Source organism: Phaseolus vulgaris, chromosome 3 (genome assembly GCF_000499845.2).
Source record: "Phaseolus vulgaris cultivar G19833 chromosome 3, P. vulgaris v2.0, whole genome shotgun sequence".
NCBI classification, from domain to species: domain Eukaryota; kingdom Viridiplantae; phylum Streptophyta; class Magnoliopsida; order Fabales; family Fabaceae; genus Phaseolus; species Phaseolus vulgaris.
Window position 1 is genome coordinate 23,315,889 of NC_023757.2, and position 21,629 is coordinate 23,337,517.

General features: G+C 36.6%; 2 protein-coding genes across 5 annotated transcripts; both read left to right on the forward strand.

Moving 5' to 3' along the window:
• Nucleotides 1-6,200: 6,200 nt before the first annotated feature.
• On the forward strand, nt 6,201-9,893 carry LOC137806888 (uncharacterized). The gene is made up of 8 exons (XM_068607253.1): nt 6,201-6,446; nt 6,583-6,732; nt 6,836-6,948; nt 7,317-7,409; nt 7,928-8,030; nt 8,104-8,178; nt 9,276-9,371; nt 9,636-9,893. Exons 1-8 carry the CDS (start codon nt 6,306-6,308, stop codon nt 9,693-9,695), a joined length of 831 nt encoding a protein of 276 aa, XP_068463354.1. The 5' UTR covers nt 6,201-6,305; the 3' UTR covers nt 9,696-9,893.
• A 1,604-nt stretch (nt 9,894-11,497) lies between these two features.
• LOC137806887 (probable protein phosphatase 2C 40) lies at nt 11,498-15,306 on the forward strand. Of its 4 annotated transcripts, none has more exons than XM_068607249.1 (4): nt 11,498-11,799; nt 13,252-14,444; nt 14,629-14,893; nt 14,994-15,306. In XM_068607249.1, the coding sequence occupies exons 2-4, from the start codon at nt 13,263-13,265 to the stop codon at nt 15,119-15,121; spliced, it is 1,575 nt and encodes a 524-aa protein (XP_068463350.1). In that variant the 5' UTR covers nt 11,498-11,799; nt 13,252-13,262; the 3' UTR covers nt 15,122-15,306. The 4 variants fall into 4 exon arrangements, with proteins under 4 accessions (XP_068463350.1, XP_068463351.1, XP_068463352.1 ...); XM_068607250.1 differs by having other exon boundaries at nt 11,594-11,894; XM_068607251.1 differs by having other exon boundaries at nt 11,616-11,894; nt 13,257-14,444.
• The last annotated feature ends 6,323 nt before the right edge of the window (nt 15,307-21,629 follow it).

The following is a 21,629-nucleotide window of genomic DNA, read 5'->3' on the forward strand; positions in this document are numbered from 1 at the left end:
GTTGGTTAGACCATTGTGCAAGGTTTTCTTATCAAATTGTCATGGTCTACCCAATAAAATGTGGCAAGCTTCCACAGGTACTACATCACATAAAACATTCTCTTGGTAGTTACCTATAGAAAACTCGACCTTCACTTGTTTATCTACAGTTAGTTCCCCATCTTCATTTATCCATTGAAGCTTGTAAGGTTTAGGATGAGGGACTACTTGTAGATTTAACTTTTCAACCAACCTAGTGCTACAACAATTGCAACATGAACCACTATCCACAATGAGAGAACATATGTTTTCTAAAACTTGGCATCTTGTGTGAAAGATGTTCTCTCTTTGTGTTTCCATGGTTACACTAGTTTGGTTGTTGAGGGTTCTTCTAATCATCAATAATTCCCCCTCTAAAGGATACACTCTCTCATCTTCTCCCCCTTCTTATTTCTCACTAGGTTTTTCTTCACAACTAGTATATTCATCTATTCCTTTCAAAAACAAGGTTCTTTGGTTTGGACATTGTGCTTGCACATGTCCTCTTCCAAAACATTTAAAACATTTAACATCCCTAGTGCGAATGGGTGGAGTGAGCATATCTTTGCCTATGGGTTTGGGAGTCTCTTTTGGTTTTTCCTTGGATGTACTACCCTCCCTTTTAAAATCTCTTTTTGGATAGGAGTTAGGGTATGAACCTTCCTTTCGACTTGAAGTTTTCCTTAAATTTTGTTGTTCAACTTTGATACATAGTTGAACCAAATCATTCAAGTCTTGATAAGGTAAGAGTTCAACTTTATCTCTTATCTCTAAATTTAACCCACTTAAGAATCTAGCTATGGTGGTGGACTCATTCTCCCTAATGGAGGCTCTCATCATATAGAGTTCCATCTTTTGCCTATACTCCTCTACACTCATTGTTCTTTGTTGGAGTCTTTGGAGCTTGTCCATCAACTCCCTATTATAGTAGGAGGGTATATGGCGGCGTCTTAGGGCTCCCCTAAGATCATTCCAATACTCTATGGGAGGTTCCCTATGAAGACGCCTATCTCTTTCTAAATCCGTCCACCAATACATAGCGTTCCCTTGGAAACTAAGAGTGGCTAGGGGTACTTTTCTCTCTTCACTTACTCTATGGCAAGCAAATAATTGTTCTACCTTCATTTCCCAATCTAGATAGACTTCTACGTTTTCTTTTCCATGGAAATGGGGTAGGTCTACCCTAACCTCTCTTGGGCCCTCTTGTTCTCTTCTATCTCTTCTAGTTCTCCTAGGGGGTGGTTGATAGTACTCATTTATCCTAAGGCTTTCCTCCCCAAAAGAATCATGATTTTGAGAACTAGATGCATGAGAACGTATTTTTTTTTTTTGAGAGTTTTCATTCTTTTCTTTAGTCATTCTCAACTCTTTGATTTGGGCCTCATGCTCCAATTGTCTATATGAGAGTGATTGAAAGTCCTTGGCTAATTGTTTTATAAGAGATTTGATGGACTTTATATCACTTTCATTAGATTTAGAAGAGTGATTTGACATGACTAAAGATTTGTGTTTAAAAGTATTTTACTTCAAGAAAAAAAAGGAAAGTAGTGAAGGTAGCTTTCCAGGAAAGAGAGGTGAGTCACTAGGACTTCTTAAGTACCAAGTTTTTCCTTGCCAAAACCTATCCCTCAAAAACTTCACACAATTCATTTTCTAAGTAAATTACTTAGATCACAATGAGGAATTAAAAGTCAAATTTTATGCAAAGGAAAAATAATGCAAAGCAATTAAACAAACAAAGCAAATAAGCAATGCTAAACAAGTAATTAACGTAAAGCAATTAGCTAAACACAATTAAAGATTGCTAACTACAAAGCTTTAAACTAGGAAAATCCTAAGGTGAGGCTTCTTAGACACTTGGAGCCTTTGAAGACACACTCACCGTCTACACGTGATTAGTCCACTAATTAATCAAAGGTTGAATGTAATTACAACTCAAAGAAATACAAAGAAATTGAATTACACAAATTAAAATTCAGATTTCCTAAACTATGCACTCCATGGCTTGTAATTGCTTTTCTTTGTTGTGTTCTCCAAAGTGTATGTGTTTGTATTTGTATTTGTATTTTGCTGCAGCTCCTTGCCTTAACCTCTTATGATTAGACAATTAAAATATCCAAAACAGTACCTACTAAGTAGAGATAGACTCACCACAAAGTCAATTCCACTTAACAAGCACCAATTGAATTTTATCCACCAACAATTTAGAGGTCAAGAAATAAAAACAAGAAACAAATTAAATTTTAAAACAGGACCACATCAAATGAATTTGAATTATATGACACAACTTAGAAAGAGTTTTGAATGATATTGGACAAGCAAATAAAAATAGGCACTCAACAAAGGATGGCACACAAACGGAACCTAAAGAAAGGCACTAGAAATGATTTGAAAAACCAAAACAACTCTACTGGAAAATTCAGGTTCACAAAGCGTGGCTTAAAAAATTTATGTTGAGCTGGCTATTTTGAATTTGCTTCTGAAATTTTAACCACAAACGATTCAATGTCTTAGCACACTTTTGGCGCTGGAATCACACCAAAAACATGCACCAAATAATTGTGATAAATTTTTCAAAATCACTGTCCAACTATCGTATATTTTGGCGCCAGGATGCACTCTTTTTTTATTTTATTTATCAATTTTTCTCTATTTTTTCTTTTCATCTATTTTTTTTCTTGATTTTCTAACACATCAAACTGTATAAATCCAGATTTTCAGAATTTTTCTCCAACGTATTTAAAATTCATAACAAAACAAACAGCCAACACAGAATTTGAAAAACAGAGTAATCCTAATTCTGGAATTTAAAAACAGAATAAGAAACTTCAAAAACACAATGGAGTAGATGTATATGAATTTGTATGGATCTAGCACACAAATATGAACTCAAACTAAAAGAAAAATGCACCAAAAGATCAACAAACACAGAAATATAAATCTGGACTCAAATCAAATCAAGAAACCAAAATTATCAACAAAATTAGCACTACAAGGATTTGATGACAAATTAGGAGAAACATGACTTAGACAAAACATAATAGGATTCAGAAAATAAAATGACTTAAGACACATATAATGAACCGAATAGAATTGCAAAACAAGACTCAAACAACCTAAAAACAAAGCAGCAACACAATTCTATATAGATTCCTACACAAATGTGAAAATTAGAAGCTCAAGAACAATTTGAACACAATGCACCGATTGAATTTCTTCAAACAACACCTAAATCAAATTAAAATGTAAAAAACAGCAAGACAACATGAAGAAGTGAAGAACAACACGGAAATAAGAAGAACACAAACATAAAAAATGGAAGAAGACACTTAGCTCTTGTAGAACCATAGCTCATGATACCAAATGATGGATTTGTGTCTTCTTCTTTGTGGTTTTTTAGTGGATTTGCGGAAGCTCCATGGTTTGATGGTGGAACAAGGCTCTCCTAGGAGTTGTGATAGCCTTGGAGGTGCATGAGAAGTATGATTTGAGAGAGGTGAAGCCTACTCTTCTTGGAGGTGAAAGTTTCGGAAGATTAAAAACCTAATCCTAAGAAGTCTTAGGCAAAGAGTGAGAATGGCACAAATTTGGCAGCATTTCACTAATGAATTAATCTTGTGAAAACATGAGGTAGTCTCCTCCTTTTATAGCCAAGGAGGACCGGAAATGAAAAGCCAAATTGGTAGGAAATTCAAATCCTAATGAAATGCAAGTTGGCGCCTAATGGTAGCTCACATGGCAAGTGTGACAAGGTGTGTCTCATGTGATGCCATTAGGTCTAAATGACCGGCCTTAGTTAGATTAGGTGTTTCTAGAAACCCTAATCTAACTTAGGTTGGTTTTTAGAAGCCAACATATAACCTAATTACAATTTAAACAATTTTACAAAAGAAAATCCTATGCTACTTTGACAAGAAATTAAAGACTATGTTGTGCTTGATTTTGGACTTCTTGGAACATGTAAAGGTAAGTTTCTCTACCATCAGTAGTAGTGTTCCAATCCTCATCGAGCCTCTTAGTCATGACCCTTGTAGTTGGCCCAATATGTCTTGATGTTTGGCTCTCCTTTGGGTTGGTGCTTGGCCCTCTTCCATCACTAAGCATTACTGCAGGCGCGCCTTCACGACACCATAACCCAAGCTTAGGGAAATTCCAATGTGCGAGGCTACCCTCTCGAAGTGCATCTGGTGCGGGATTGCCACTCAGGCGTAGACTCATACGCCCAATATCAGAGGGGTCATCCATGCTGAGCGTACTCTGCCCCTTCACGTGCCGTGCATGCCGATCGCCCCTAGAACGAGACTCTGGTGAGTCGTATCGGTCCCAGTGGCTCTCTAATGGTGGGGCGTACTGCCGCTTCCCTACACCTCATGCATGGATCCTCGTGATCCGGGCCTCTCCGTATTGATAGCTGATGTGTGGCTTTCAAGCCACCCCTTTCTGACTCGTGATCCTAGGCCTCCTATACGATGTCGCCTCCTCCTCGGTTCCCCTTACTCGTGAGCCTGACAAGGCTCCTCCTTGGTCAACTGAACCTCCTTTGCGGGTCCAACCTACGGGGTCCCTCGTTGACTTTTGGTCAATGGCCAAGACCGAGACCCGAACGGTACAAGTTATTTAGTCATTGAAATGATAATTAATAAATAAATATCAACTGAGACACACATGTTTCTAATTGATTATGCAAAAATATTAAATTTTACATAATTTTGGTCAACAAATTTCAAATAGTGAGCTATTGAATTAATGAGATTTCACCCAACTAATAATTTTAGTGTGATAGCGATTGTGGAGAGAGGAATTAGGAATTTTAATTAATTGATTCTCCTAAATTAGATGCACCTCTCAGTATGCAAACTGAGTTGAATCAAATGCTTTCATTATCCTTTTTATGTCTATCTTTATTAATATTCTTTATTTGTGAAATATACATGTATTGTGTAGGTAATAAAGAGAGTTACTACTAAGTTTTCTTGAGAGTCTATAGAAGTTTTCAATAAACCATTTTTCTTTTGTATTTTTATATTTCGCGAGAAGACATGATTGATGATAAGATATGTAGTTATAACATTTTATTTATATTATGATATATCATGTCTCCTCACCGTATACTCATAAAATCCATGATGATACTTAATTAGGTATCAACATGAAATACATCACAATATATATATATATATATATATATTTAAAAAAATTATAAACCCAAATTTCTCGTATTATTTTGCCACATAAATTACATTATAACTTATTATTAATATAAACACATTTTATTTCACATCATTAATTAAATAACATCTTTAAATCTTTTCATCTATACAGATATACCTAACATTTATATCAACTTAAAAACATGTGTATAATATAATCACATATATTTTTGAATGTGTATAACTATTTTGAATTGATATATTAAACTGATTATCTAAGTGATAAGAATTGACTTACATGGTCTCATTTATTTCGATAAAAAATTGATGATACATATTTATTTGTGTGATTCAATTGATTTTTATTTTTTTTCAATTTCACTGTGTGATATTTATGAACTTGAGATAGTGTAAACTTTAATCTTTTAACTGAATTTTGGATAGTACATATTTTAGTATGATATTATTTTTAGATTTAGAGAACGAAGTTTTTTTTGTTATGAATTTTTATTTGTAATATTAGGTACTTAATTATTACAACATGATTCGATAAAAAAAATAACTTTATAATTTCAAATTAGAGTATGAATGAATGATATTAGCTTTGTGATATATAATTTTTACTAAGCATACATAAACTAATAAATATATAACAAACACACATTTATAAAACATTTCATTACTTATTCAAAATACATATATATATATATACACATTTATATTATATAAGATACCTTAAAAAAAATTAGATCTACTATTTTCTTACTCAAACACCCACTCCCACACTTTAGGTTGAATATCTACAGTCACATGCTTGTTTTTTAAAATTCACTGTTTAAAAAAAGTTAAGACTTAGACAATTTTTCTAAAATAAATAAATTAATATAATTTAGATTGTATCACAACTTTTTTAAGTGTTTGTTTAATTTGTGTGTTTTAAAAAAAAATATATTCTATTTATTTTAATAATTAAATTAAATAAGTATGTTATTAAAAACTATTATTTTTAATATTGTCTAAACAAACTTACCCATTATATAGTTATTTTAAAAGTATATATTTATCAATAATGTATCAAGTACCAAAACTGGGAACAGGTTGGTGGTGTATGAGTCTGAGACATTCACGGGGCGATTTATGATACTAAACAAAAACCCAAATAAACAGATTCAGGGTTCCGTAGATGCTATGGATTTGTATAAGAATCCCACGAAGCTGGAATACTACGATGACATGTGGAGCCTCCAATGCACTGCCACGCTATTATCTTACTTCAAGGTTAGTTTCTGTTACTTCTTATTTGTTTGTTTGTTAGTTATACACCCGCTAATTTTTGAGAGACGAGAAATGAGATATGTGGGAAATACAAAGAAGGAAATCTTAATTTGCTTCGTTATTGATGTAAAATGAATAGGCCGATGATGGTAGACAGGTTTTGATATTGGATCGTACAATATTCTATCCGCAAGGAGGTGGTCAACCCGCGGATACTGGCTTTGTACTCATTCATGGCTCAGAAAACAAATTTCTGGTTTCTGATGTTCGATCCAAAGATGGAGGAATTGTAAGTTTCAAGTAGAAAGTTCTTTTTTTTTGTTGAACCTGTCTCTGGGGTCATCAATTATTTTGTACACATCCTTGGATTTCTTTTTATTATTATGATGTAGGTTTTTCACTATGGTTTCTTTGAGAATGAGGGAGGGGAATTTGAGCCTACACACGAAAAAGGGAATGAGGTTTCACTTTTTGTTGATGAGCACAGGCGAAAACTGAACTCCAGGTTTACTTTTTTTTTCAGGGGATGAAATTCTTCAAATGTTTCTGTTTATGTTTTTCTTCACTTCCTTTTAGATTGAGTTGAGATATCCCACATGTCATTTGTTTTATATAAATTATTTTTCTTAAACACACTTTTATTTTTCTTGTGCAGCTAGGGAAATGTCTTACTATCTATTCTCCATTCTTCCCTAGTGGACCATATGATATTGCCAATTTTTAATTAGTACTTTTTTAGAGTGTACTCTAGCTTGGATTTTATTTCTGCTGGGCTGTTTTTCTGTTTCGAATCTATGATTACTGCACTGCTTATAAGAAAATTTATAATTCTGTTTCTGTAAATCTCATTTTTCCTTGCTTTTCTCTGTGTAGATTGCATTCAGCAGGACATTTGCTTGATATTTGTCTGCCAAGAATAGGATTGGGTCATTTAGAGCCTGGCAAAGCCTACCATTTTTCTGATGGGTATATCATTTTACTGCTTTTTATGCTTTTGGTGTGTACTGAATTCAAGGCTTGGATATGACTGCTTAATCTGAACCAGGTTTGAGACTTGAAAGTGATCTATTTAATACTCGAGCTAAGAGGCAATGTTCAAGTTATCAAATCATTGCTGATCTAGGATAATATTAATGATGATTAAGTGGGTTTATTAGAAGTCTACAAATACAATAAAGCATGAAATTGGTCATACAAAGATTAGCATGGTGCCACCTTACTCTTCTAGTGATTTTTTAACCAGTCCTTTATAATATAGAATTTAGTGATGTTTAGATCTTTGAGAGACTTGTATGGTGAAAAGAATCTTTAAAAGACTAATATAATAACAAAATAATATGTGGAAGACCAGTTTAGGGGTTTTCTCAAAAGAAAGATCTTACATTGGCTAAACTCCTGCTGTTGTACTTCCCATAAGTATTCGGTTTAAATGTGTTCCTAAGTTACAAAAGTTTGCTCCGTACTGACTATTGCATCATTTCCAGGCCTTGGGTTGAATATAAGGGTACAATTCCACAAAATGAAATGCAGAGTAAGCAAAAGGATCTAGAGCTGGAGGCCAATGCATTAATTTCCATGGGAGGAAGAGTAAGTTGTTATGTTCATAAATTGTTTTTTATATGTGACATCAGGCTCTGAAAATCTTCACCTTGCGATATAGATTTCTGTTGATATATTACCATTTGGTGATGCTGCTGAGATTTGCGGAGGGAGTCTTCCTGATTATATTTCTAAGGTCAGTGTATAAAATGTATATTCTTACTGCAAATAATTGCCTGTGTTCTTTACACAGAACTAGTTAGCTTTTCTATAACCAATAACCATTATACCTTTCCTGTCACATTGTTATCTTACAAGGTGCCTTCCAGTGTGGGCAAGACCTTTTGTTTTTTTGCATAAAACAGTAAACTTCTGTTAGATTTGCTGTCAAAGTTCCACCTATAAGTCGTGACTATGAAATTGTTGTGATGAAAGTTGAAGAAACTCATGTTCCAGTCATTGTGAATGTGATAAAATCAGTTCAAGCCCAGTATCAGTGAAGGAATACAGCTGTTGTCCCTTTGCTTGGTTACTGTTGTATTTGTGTGTTAGTGTCGCCAATATGACTGGCTTCTTTCCCTATACTAGAACCGACCTGGAGAGTGTCATATATTAGACTTCGATCATGTTGGTTTACTGTTTTGGAAAACTGTATGATTTCTAAAATTTGCGTCACGTGAGGATATTTTAACGTGTTTTTCTATTGAGCACATTTTTGTTTTCTAAAAATTTGTCTTTGGAGTACTCGAAGAAAGCAGAAAAAGAGAATGAGAAAACATTTATTTCTAATTTTTGTTTGTTTTTGAAGCACTTGTTTTAAAATAATTTTCAAAACTCTACAAATTTTAGATGAGAAATTGATTTACGAGTAGTGTGGAATTGTTTTAGTCTATGAAAACAGTTTTTTGAAGTAGCTGTATTGTATGTTTTCCCTTTTTTGTTTACGTGTCAATCAATGTATGCCTCATTATTTTTATTGAGTATGAAACTGGTGATTGTATCTGGTAAGCAGTTTTAGAATGTCTGATATATTTCAACGCCCAAGCTACAGGGTTCTTGCTCGTGTGTTACTTTCTTATGATGTAACTAACTGGAGCAATTCTGTGCAATTAGCTGATGGATAGCATTCACTGTCTCGCATTTATGTACATCACACTCTTATCATCACACTCTTATAATATATTAAAGTATAGTATACAAAATTATGTTAATTTCATTTCTACGATCAATCTGGTTTTGTTCTTATTTTCTGCACCATAGTTTGTTTCAATATTGATGCTTCACCTCTCACAGGAAAGCACACCTCGCATTGTGAGGATAGGAGATAATCCTGGCTGCCCCTGTGGTGGTACTCATGTTGCTGACATTTCAGACATCGTAAAAATTAAGGTATGAAATCCCATTATTTTGAACTATTCTGCGAGATTGCTTTGATTTGATATTTTTGTGTTAGTTTGTTCTTTGTAATGAGCAGGCTTCACTCTTTGTAAGTAGCACCAATGAATTCTTTCATTGAAACTGTTGAATTAATGAAAACTTTGTTGTTCAAAGACTTCTTACTTGGTTTATAAAAAGATAGACTTTTTTAGTTATATTTGGTTGCTTGGTAACAAGTTTATGTTGTATGCTTCTATAATGTGTGTATTTGATCAGGTTTCTCAAATTCGCTCGAAGAAGGGGCTGACAAAAGTCTATTACAAAGTTGAATCCTAGTTATATGCGGTTGAGCTGCTGCTGTGAAACTGCTAATTTAGCTCCATACTTATGACTGCTCTTAGATAAGCATCGCAGAAAACTAGCTGAATTTGTAGTTTCTATTTAGGTCCTTATTTAGATAAAGTGTTTTTGTAAACATTTACAAAAGAAAACAAGATTATAAAAGAAACAAAGGTTTTGAACAAGTTAAAATAATCTCATGTATTGTATAAGTGGGAAATATTGTCAGAGTATCGTAGTTTGCCCCTACACACGACATCTTTATCCACTTCGACATGCCATATTCTCTTCAATCCAAATCCTGGTTCTAATTTCCAAAAATCAAACTAATCAATCACCCTTTGATTTGCTTCAAACTCACGCGTATTGATCTGTTGACTACTAGACAATATGTTTCAAATGCAGGTAGGTATGTGGTTTTGTCGCCTCCTCTCCAAAGAGTTATGCACGTCACGATCATAATGATTTTGATCTTTCTGTGTCCCAGCTCTTCTCATGCTAATGAGAAAATTGAATTTACTAAAATTTAAAATAAAAAAAATGGGTGGTAGTGATGAGTTTGGCACCTTGTGAAAAGTCGAAACTCTTTTTCTTTGTTTAGGCTGCCAATAATAGGGGTGCAAGAATGGTCCGTGTAAAATCTGCATGGAAGGGTATAATGCGCAGCTACTTTCTTTTGCTATCAGCCGCCACACCCTTTTGTTCAAAGTGGCAGCATCCTTCGTGAATATCGTATGGTCCATAAATAAGCCGTAACATTATAACCAGCATTATTACTCGGTCAAAAGTGTGCCAGGAAGGAACCAATCTTGAAATGCACTGCTAACACTATTATTATTACTTCAATTTCCTATTTGGTTGGTGATTTTTATTTTGGGCAAAAATACTCTGTATGGAGACACGTGAGTGCAAAAGTAAGAGCAACAGCACACAACGGGAACCCAACGTTCAGCCATTCAGTTCACTGGCAGCATCTCTGCATGTGTTTGGCAGTAATGTAATCAGCATCTATTCTATACCATAAAGCAACATCCATCACTACTCATGCTACTCTTTGTTAGAACAGGCTAAACCAATAATTTTATCCTTCCATGGATCCACTCTTCTCAATTTAGTAACGGTTAACTTTTGTAAGATTATTTTTATGTTAAACTAAAAACTATTTTATCTTCAAATTATAATATTTAACCATCACTTTGTATTTTTCACATATTCAAAATTAAATCAACCTGAAACCGAATTTACCATTTACCTTAAAACGAGATTTCTCTAATTAACATCGACCGGTATTTTTTCATTTTTTTATTCATATTTTATTATGTAACTATTTTATTATTCATATACTTACTTCAAATATGATGCATTCTGTCTTTGGTGGAGATGCATCCAAACACGTTATAGAGATGTTACTGTATTTTTCATTTTGTTCTTATTTTAAAGATAACGAGAAAAAAATGATTTGCCCCATTTAGATACTCTTATTTATTAACTGTTAAAAATAAAATTAGATCTGTATAATTTTCAGTAAAAATAGCTTATGAATATAAAGAGCGACATCATGTATGATTTTACTTATTAATTTTATATCATGGGTTAAATTTAATATCTAAATTTGCTATTATTATAACTGTGTTTGCTAATTTAATAGCTTGAATTTTCGTAATTGATGATGGAATGAGTTGATATGTTGTATATAAATAGTAAAGTTAGAGAGAAAGAGTAAAAGGAAAAGTCAACGGGTTGAGAAAGGAAGCGTTGAGTGAGAGAAAAGAAGGGTTGGTGAAGAATAGGGTAAATCCGAAAGAACGAAGAGGAGAAAGAAGAGTGAAAGAGAGATGATTTGGGTTGGCAACGGCTAATATATACCATCCAATTCCAAATGCAATTTCATTGTGATACGTATTCTCCACTTGTTGCCGCACACACACACACACATATTTTCTTTCTCTGCCCTTTCGGGATTTGCTAAGTCACACACTCTCTTCTATATATATACTCGCACTTTCGCTCACTCCTTTCTCTCTTCTATCATACCCGCATTCTCACAATTCCCCCTCTCTCTTTGCCTTCACTCTTCACTCTTCAATTCGCTTCCTCACTGGTCAGTTCCTTTTCTTAAATATTTTCTCTTTCTCTATTATGCCTTTTCCAACGGATTGCCATCGCTCGATTTCGATTGTTTCTTCTTTATTACGGGTGGGCTGTCTCTGATTATTAGCATTTCCTATGCTTTCATTTCACCTCAGCTTTTGCTTTTTCAACTTTTACTTGCATTGCCTGCTCATACCAATACCTTCACAGTAGGCACCTTCTCTCTCAGAGAAATTGGTGCCAACCAAAATCTGCTTCCCATCATTTGCTCATCGCTGGGGCATTGGACACCCTTTCTCAATGAATTAATGTTTATATTTTACCACCCCTCCCTCTTTTCTTTAATGGGGTGGTGGGAGGGTCTTTGTGGTGGAACTAATCTTGGTTTTCAAACCAAAGAGTTATATAATAACGTTATACACACGTAGAGAAAGCTAGCTATGCAGTTTAATTTTTATCATCTCCCTGCTCATGTGTATTGCCTGCAATTTTTTGGGCTGAAGCTAATATTTTACTGTGCAGATGCTTCATTTTTCTTAACTATTATGAATCATTTGGGTAATCATTATGGTTTGGACTTTCGTTGTTTTCGTTGTCTTGCTATGGACCTTTCTGTATGGATAATGGGCATCATGATGGAAGATCTGATACTCTTGACTCAGGGATAAAGAATGAAATAAAATCTTTTGATCGAAATCTCTGAATTGGATGCTTTTTGTAATCATCTCTTCGATATCAGCAATTCCCCAAAGAATCCATGAGGTTCATCAAAATCTTAAAATAAATAAACTGGCTATATATGGAACAGAATGCTGATACCGAAAAGCTTTAAGTACAAGTTCTACAAATTTGAAGTCTCATTTTTTAATTCCAGCCATAATATATTTTAGTGCTTGGTGATCACATGTCAAATTGTTATGGTATTTTGTGTTTCTTTGAAAAGTTGAGTGAGTGAGCAAGGGGAGGGAATTGCTTGCTCCAGTTGTTACATGCCTCTTTCCCCGCTTACAAACCTTCTTCCTCTTATTCTCTGTTTATATCTTTCGGTTGTCTTATTGTCTTACAAATACATTAGAACCTTTGGACGCACATATTTGATTAAATATTATCATATTCGTTAACTGGCAACATTGTTGAGCAGATGGTTGTTAGCAATTTGTCTTTTCCTTGCAATGCTCATGCACTATAACCACTTTGGTTATATATACATCTATTTTGTTTTAGGGTAATGATATGTTGACAACTCAAATTATTTATACAATCTCATTACAACTCACACTACTATTATTTTAATACTTTTTCATATCATTTAATTCCAAACTTATCCTAAATCTTAATCCCTAAATCAATTAACAAAAATCAGTTTTCCTATCATCTTATATTATATAGGAATATTTGTGTTGTTTTCCTTTCAGTATATGTATACCTGTGATACTGATACTATTGAGAACGGATCTTTTAGCGCAGGGTATAATGCTTAGTTCTGAAGGAGAACTTAAAATAAGTTTTGGCTATAAATGCAACAGTGATAGAGGTATTCCCATTGAGGTTGCCAGTGGCTGCAAAATCCTTCCTGGAGTACGTAGAACAAGTAGTTTCTCTTGCTTGTCAGGGGCAGCCTTAAGTGCGAATGCTACATTAGCCAACACAAACATCTGCAATGGTAAAATAGGTGAAGAGATCCTTCCAAGTTGGGACTCTCCTAATTCATTTCGTAAGGTAACCTCTTCGCCAAGTCTTTCAAAGTTGGACATACTATCATCTTCCCTCCCAAGTAGTTTGTCTTACCTTAGCTGCAGTCCTTCTACTACAAGTGACATCCTTGAATATGACTCTTGCACGTTAAAATCCATGACCGATCCTTCCAGAAGTGAAGGTTTTCTTAATGTTAAGGAAGTTCAAGTAGCAGGAGGAGCTGCTGGTGAAGATAGAGTTCAGGCAGTTTGTTCTGAAGAAAATGGGTGGCTCTTCTGTGCAATTTATGATGGCTTTAATGGAAGAGATGCAGCCGATTTTCTGGCTGGTACCCTGTATGACACCATCATATCATACTTTAACAAGTTAATCGAGGAATTGGAGCCAGGTTACATCGAAGCTTATAATGATGGGGGTTTGGATGAATCCCTGGAATGTAAGTTGAATGACAGACTTATTTATCACGAGGATCAATCTATGGCAAGATTTAAAGCATTAAATGATTCTAATCATGGATGTTATGCAAAGTGTAGTCTAACTACTAAGTCAGAACTATCATGTGATCCATTTTCAAAAGGGATACTTGATATCCTTGAACGTGCTATTAGTCAGGCAGAGAATGATTTCCTTTACATGGTGGAGCGGGAAATGGAGGAACGTCCAGATTTAGTTTCTATTGGATCTTGTGTTTTACTAGTGATTCTTCATGGTAATGATTTGTATACACTTAATCTAGGTGACAGCAGAGCAGTTTTGGCAACTTGCATTACAGGTTACCGAATGGATACGAGTGAGAGACTCAAGGCTATACAGCTTACAGATAATCACACTGTTGATAATGAAGTTGAAAGAACTAGACTTCTGGCTGAACATCCCGATGATCCCAGGATCGTTGTAGCAGGAAAAGTGAAAGGGAAACTGAAGGTTACTCGCGCTTTTGGAGTTGGCTACTTGAAAAAGGTTGGTATTCTCTCCGATCACCAAAAGACTTTGGTACTGATGTCTTAGCAAGTAAAGGTGATAATTATAAACCTTTAAATTCAAGCTACATACTGTGATTGTGAGTGGATGGTTGCAAAGAATATATCTTTGTCCTACCAAGTACTAAACATAGATTTGATTTTCTTATTTTATTCTGGTGCAGAAAATTTTGAATGATGCTTTGATGGGAATCCTTCGAGTTCGTGATCTTAAAAGCCCACCATACATATCCACTCAACCATCACTGAATGTCCATAGAATCTCAGGTTCCGATCAATTTGTTATAGTTGGGAGTGATGGTTTATTTGACTTCTTCAGCAATGATGAGGCAGTAAAGCTTGTAGAGTCTTATATCTTGAGCACCCCTTTTGGTGATCCAGCAAAGTTTCTCATAGAGCAGCTCGTGGCTAGAGCAGCTGTTTCTGCCGGTCATTTTTCCATATCTTATGCTAAATTGAATTTTATTTTCATCAATATAAATGTTGCTTGTTTTATTATATGATTATTGGTTAAGAAATGCTCATGCAGGTTTAAGCATGGAAGAGTTGATGAACATTCCAGCTGGGAGGAGAAGGAAGTACCATGACGATGTAACCGTAATTGTGATCATGCTTGGGATGAATCAACGGACTTCAAAGGCATCAACTTGCATATGAGACTTACCACGAAAAAAAAACAAAAACTTTGTATCTATGTAGCTTTTCATAGGATGTTCTCGTTTAAGTATTTCCTAGGTTGTGTTACTTAAAGTGTATATATGGCATTTTACAAGAACCACTAGGGCATTATTAGGTCCTATCATTTGTAAACATTGATAACAGTATGAACTTTTTTATGTGCACTCTGGACTCAAGAATGTTGATATCTCATGAAACTTGTTAGTTGCTGTTTCATCAAAATAGGTTAATAATATGTATGGCATCCCCTTTTGGGTGATTTCTTCCCGCATCTCCATGATTTCTACCCGTGCTTTCATACATTCAAAAATTCCAAAAATATCCATTCTGAGATATGTTATATTCTCGGTGCAATTCTGACTGAATACAAGAAATTTTCTATTTTGTAGTGTACAATCTAAAAATACATATAAATATTATGGATTACACAGTATTTTAGATTATGCAATTAGAAATATAATTTATTTTTTATTATACATTATGGAATACAAATTTTTGTATTTTGATTTTTTGGACGGTACAATCCAAAAATACAAAAAAATCATAAAGTTTAATATTGGATTCTACAATCCGATAATATTTGGTTTCACATTCCAAAATTAAAAAAAAGAACAAAAAAAAATATCAAAGGTGATTTGGGGGAAAGAATTCGCCCACCTTCTCAAGGTTAGTTGATACTTCCGGTTGCACCATATCATTTAAGACATGCATTCAACAACATTATGTGAAAAGGCTTTTGTACCCTTAATGAATTAAAACCTAGGTTTATGAGATTTAACCACTGCATTGCTTACACATCCAACATACACATCACTGAGATCGTTCCTTGAGGCACGACGACAATGGAGAGAGAAGGAGTTGTCATGTCGACAAAGGAGAAGAAGTGTGCACCGAAGAAGACGTGGAGAAGGCTTGGGATCTGATACACAGTGTAGTGCATAACTTCAGTAAATTTTCTCAAATTCACCGACTTCCGAATATGTATGTCCTGGATGGTTGTGTCCGGAAGTGAAATCTGGAATTTCTTGCCTTTGGATTTGGATATTTGCGAGTGTTCCGAATGTGAGAATCCAGAAGGCAATGGTTCTGGATGTGAAAACTCAGAAGTCAATGTGTGTGCGTTTTTTTGTTTTTTCATTTGATGACATTTTATGATTAAGAACATGGTGAGGACTAGAGGAAGAGGATTTTCTAATGTGGACCATGTGCGACCAACTGCATCCGTGAGAAGAAAGTGTGGTGGTCCTAGTACTTCAATTGTAAATGAGGAGTTTGAAGAGAATATTGAACAAGAAAAAGTGGAAATTGATGATGAAGGCTATCTAGGAGGGCTAGTGGATAAGACATTACTGGTTAATTATGAAGATCATGTGGCTAGAAAGTTATAGGATGGTTTGGTAAGTAATGAACATTAATTTAGTGTCTTATGTATGTATTTGTTGATTATTATAGGATCATTGTGAGTTGAAGGTCGTTTCTCATGGGAGAAAGATGAATAAGTTATGAGCACTACATGAACACATAGAGGTTGCAGTAGACATGTCTAGCTTAGGTGGTATAGTTCATGCAAGTTATGAGAATTTAGACCGAGGATTGCTTTGTGAATTTGTAGAGAGGTGGCATGCAAAGACAAACACATTTCATTTACCTATTGGGGAGATGATCATCACTCTTGATGATGTGTCAAATTTGTTGCATCTGCCCATTGTTGGCCAATTTTATTAGTTGCATATGTAGCGAATTGTTTGTTGGTAGAATCCCTACGTGTTGATCGGGGAGTTGCATTTAAAGAGATACAACACTGCTGGGGAGCTCATGTGCGCCTTAGTTGGTTGAGAGATGTGTACGAGGACGCATGCTCAAGGAGACAGTGGACTATAGTTGCCAAAGCTTATTTACTTCACTTTGTTGGTTGCACTATCTTTGCTGACAAGAGTGCTACTTCAGTGTGATATATCTTGGATTTTTTGTTGATCTGAGGCTGACTGAGGGATATGCTTGGGTGGCAGTTGCGTTAACCCACATGTATAAGCAGTTAGTAGATGTAGTTATGCAAAGACTAGGAAACTAGCTGGTTATGTGACTTTGTTGCAAGGTTGAATTTATGAGCATTTATCGTCTATAGGCATGAGACGTGTGCAATCACGATGTTCTGAAGAGGAATCCCATTGTAGGATGTATGAACTAGGGAATGTTTCCCATACAACAGCACGGGGAAGAACGTCCAGTGGATATCGTTACTCTCTAGTTATTTGAGGCTTGGAAATTGGAGACAATTGCACTTGCCGAAACGTTTCTCTCTCAGTATGGATACGTGCAGATGATCCCTCGACACTCATAGTATTCTAAAGAGGAACCTCGTTGTAGGTTGTATTAACCAGAGAAATGTTTCCCATATGACGAGCACATGGAAGAACGTCCATTTGAGTTGATATCGTTACTCTCTGGTTATCTGAGGCTTGGAAATTAGAGAAAATTACACTAGCCGGAACGTTTCTCCGTCAGTGTGGATATATGCAGATGATCTCTCGACACTCATCTGTAGTTAAAGATGGCGATCTAACTACAAATCAAGTAGATCGGTGATGGTTACATTTCAATGATTATGACATACAGGATATGGACGTAGCACCTTATTTTGGCGCCTGCGTTCAACAGTATATGGAGTGGTTTTGATCGGTGTCACATCCATATGTCATTAACATGGCTAAGGATGATTGTCCTGTACTCATACCCTTAAAAGCACCTACCCACAAACTAATTGCAACGCATCCTTAGTGTTGAACATCCTGCTCTGGTATGTATTAACCATTAATAACTTTTCATTTGTGTTGATTTGTGTATAATATTATGACAGTCATGGTTGTGAGGTATTTGTCGTAGAGTTTTAAGATTGATCGTATATAAAACAGAGCCTTTATAGAGATTTTAAAAGTGATATTTCTTGACTTTATGGTTATTAAGAAATCATTTTATTAAACAGAAGAATGGTGGAGCTAAGTTTAAAATAAGTTGAATGATGACAATATTTTTTGGATTTAACGATGGAATATGATTTTATGCATTGAATTCGGTCTAAAAACTTCTATTTTTGAGTGTGAATCAAAAGGAGTTGAAGCCATTTTCTAATATGAATCTTGTTGTGGTTTGAGAATTGTCACGTAAATTATTAGTGATGATATTTTTTTAAGACATGTACATGACCAAATGAGACTAACATCATCATACTAAAAAAAAAAGATTAAGTATACATGGTTGATTGATGGAAATGTTTATAATTGTGTGTGTTTGGATTTTCTTAGGGAGTAAAATCTTTTTTCTTTGTAAGAAAACATCTATTTAAGAAGTTAGTTTTTTAAATGTGACTTTTGAAAATAATTATCTTTTGGATGAGATATCAATAATTTATATGTTGTGATCAATGTTTTGGATAATTTTACTTGGATACAACATGGAATGTCATATTCTTCATATTATAAAATTTTAGATAATATGACATGCTTGACAAGTAATATAAATTATGGTGTGTTGAATTTTCCAATGTATTGGAAAAACATAATGATGTTAATTGGATATATTGTTCAAATGTTAAAAAAAAAATCATTAATGAGTATGTCATTATACTTAATTTGAGATTAATTATACAAAATTATGAAATTAGAGTTTATTACTCTTAAGATAAATGAAGAATTTCGTGGTGAATATTTTATTAAAAATATAAATTGAGAAATTACAATATAAAGTAATTTCGATCAAGAAACATTTTGTGTTTGTAAAGTAAATTATGAATTTGGTTTATCCCTTTTGGCTTAAACTCCTACAAAAAATATTATGTTACAAACATTGAGGGGATGAAATTTTAGTCATTTGAAAACAAACAAGTGATAATAACTCAACCTTTAGAATTAGAGATTCTATGAATAAGGTTCATGTAGGTAAGAACAAGTCACTTATCAGTTTTGTTAAGAGAAAATTATTTAAATCAATTATAATTTTCAATCATTTCTTATGGTGTGAGAAAGTGACAATCACTGCACCATTAAAATATTACACTTCATAGTTGATCCGATCGGTCATCGGTAGTCGATGACGTCAGCAGCAGAGAACCACGTGGACCGTTCGCGAGGTGACACGCGGACCAGGTGACAGGTAGATCGGTTGTCACTAACCAAATGACCACCGACAGGTCAGGCGGCAGCAAAGTCAGGGGGATAGATCACCCAGAACGGTGATCGGTGGTCAGTAATCAAGTGGCCACCAACAGACCAGTTCCCAAATGAACGCCTGGGGGCAGAACGCGGGAAGCAATAGAGCACCAATCAGTCATCGGGTGCATGGTCATCGGGGTCTCGTGTTACACGCAGTTAAACTGGGACTGAGATTCCCAGCGAGAGCGTTACACATGGACCTCGCATGAGCACATCTCAGGGAATCGTGCACGAGAGTGGCCTGAGGGAGCTAGTAAACCGGTCAGTGAATGGTGATTCCCTCAACCCATCACGTGCGCGACACCGTGAAGGGTAAGCCGTTTACGCAGAGAGCAACGCTCGGTGAGTGTGCCTAGACCGGCCACACCTGGCGTTCTCCTGAGAGTATGCGATTTACCCAGGTGGAAGAAATATCCTAAGTTACTCCGCAAGGGAGTAACTTAGGCACCCAAAGAGAAGCGCTAGAGCCCTTCCAGTAAGTGACACGTGTGTGGTTAGATGTGAGTTGCATGCCTCCACGTGTCATCATCTGAGAGGGGCGCGGTCCAGATAAAGGTGCACTCCGTACCACTAAGGGTACAGACAGGCGCAGAGACGCGCAGACACGCACAGACTCTCACGCTCTCACTCTACTGATTCTAGAGGTACGTTGTCGCAGAAAAGCATAACAGGGTTCTGGCACATGTCAGAGAGGCATAACAGAATTTTGTTAGGCCCAGATACAGGCAGAGACATAAAAGAGAGAATCAGGGTGAGAGTCAGGGGAGATAGAACAGAGAGAGCAAGAGTTTTCACACACACTACCAGTTTCTCTCATTTTTGGTGGTTCTGTGGTCTAACTTGATCGTCGGAGTGCAAACGGCCGCTAGAGGCGCCGTCTGTGTGTTTTGCAGGTCGCGTTTGGAGATCCAAGAGAAGGTTCTGAGGGTGACTTTGCAGAGAACACAGTCGCGTAGACGGGGCAGAGAGTGCTACGAAGCGATTCCTCCACGTTCGAGTTGTCGGTAGTATCATTTGGCGCCCACCGTGGGGCCCGAGTGAATCGTGGTCCCATATACACCACAGTTTTTTAAGCTCACTAAAGTTTTCACCAAGTTCTTTGCTAGGGAAAGATGCCAAGGAACAGACAACCATCACCTGCGCCATCTGCTGACGAAGGAGCTGTGACAATGGCGCAGGTCCTGGAGATGGTGCGCACGCTGCAGGAAAACGCCGCAGCGTCGAAAGTTGAACAAGAAAGGATGCAGACGGAGTTGGCTGCGTCGCAGAGCAGGAACGACGAGCTGAATCGCGTCAATGAAGAGCTGAGGAGGACGTTACAGGCACAGAGGGAACACGCGGTTGACGAAAGGGTGTCGAGGCAACCGTCGCCCCCAAGAGCGTTCCCCATGCCATTCTCCCCTGAAGTCATGGGAACCATGGTGCCCCCCAACCTGGTGGGGGTGAAGGCGTCGTTCACAGGGGCAGAAGATCCGGAGGCGCATCTGACGGCGTTCCACACCCAGATGATGTTGTCTGGGGGCTCAGACGCTGTGTACTGCAAAATGTTCATGAGCACACTAAGCGGAATCACCATGGAGTGGTTCGTGAGCTTACCAGAAGGGCATATCACGTCTTTCTCTCAGTTTTCAAAGCTTTTCACTGAGCAGTACATCGTCAACAAAGCACCCGCAATGGTGTCATACGATTTGTTCGACGTACGACAGTACTAAGGCGAGTCACTGAAGGACTACCTCAACCGCTTTGGAGCACAAGTGGTTAGACTGCCCAGCAAGGATGAGGATATGCTGGTGCACGCGTTTAAGAAGGGAGTGCTGCCTGGCCCCTTCAGTGAGTCCCTCATCAGGAGCCATCCTAGCACCTTTGCAGAGATCCGACGTCGCGCGGTGGCGCACATAGTGGCAGAAACAAAGGTTTCTGAGAAAAGAGGGAGTGCTGCACCACCAAGACCGCGTGGAGGGCAAGGGAAACCGCAGCAGCAAGCAAGGGTGCATGAGGCCAAGGAGGGGAAAAAGGTGCGGGAAAAACCTCGTCCCTACGCACCAGGCAAGGACCAGGGCAGAGGGCGTGCAAGGGAGAACAATGCACCCCCAAGATACAATTGCATGGTGGGATTGGCGGATCTCATCGCCCTTCCTGCTGTAGCAGCAAGACTACGCGTACTGGAGAAGACAGATAAGGTACTTGGTAGAAAGAAGAATGAGTGGTGTGAGTTTCACCAGGCCTTTGGCCACACACTTCACTCCTGTTTGGCGTTGGGACACCAACTGGCAGAGTTG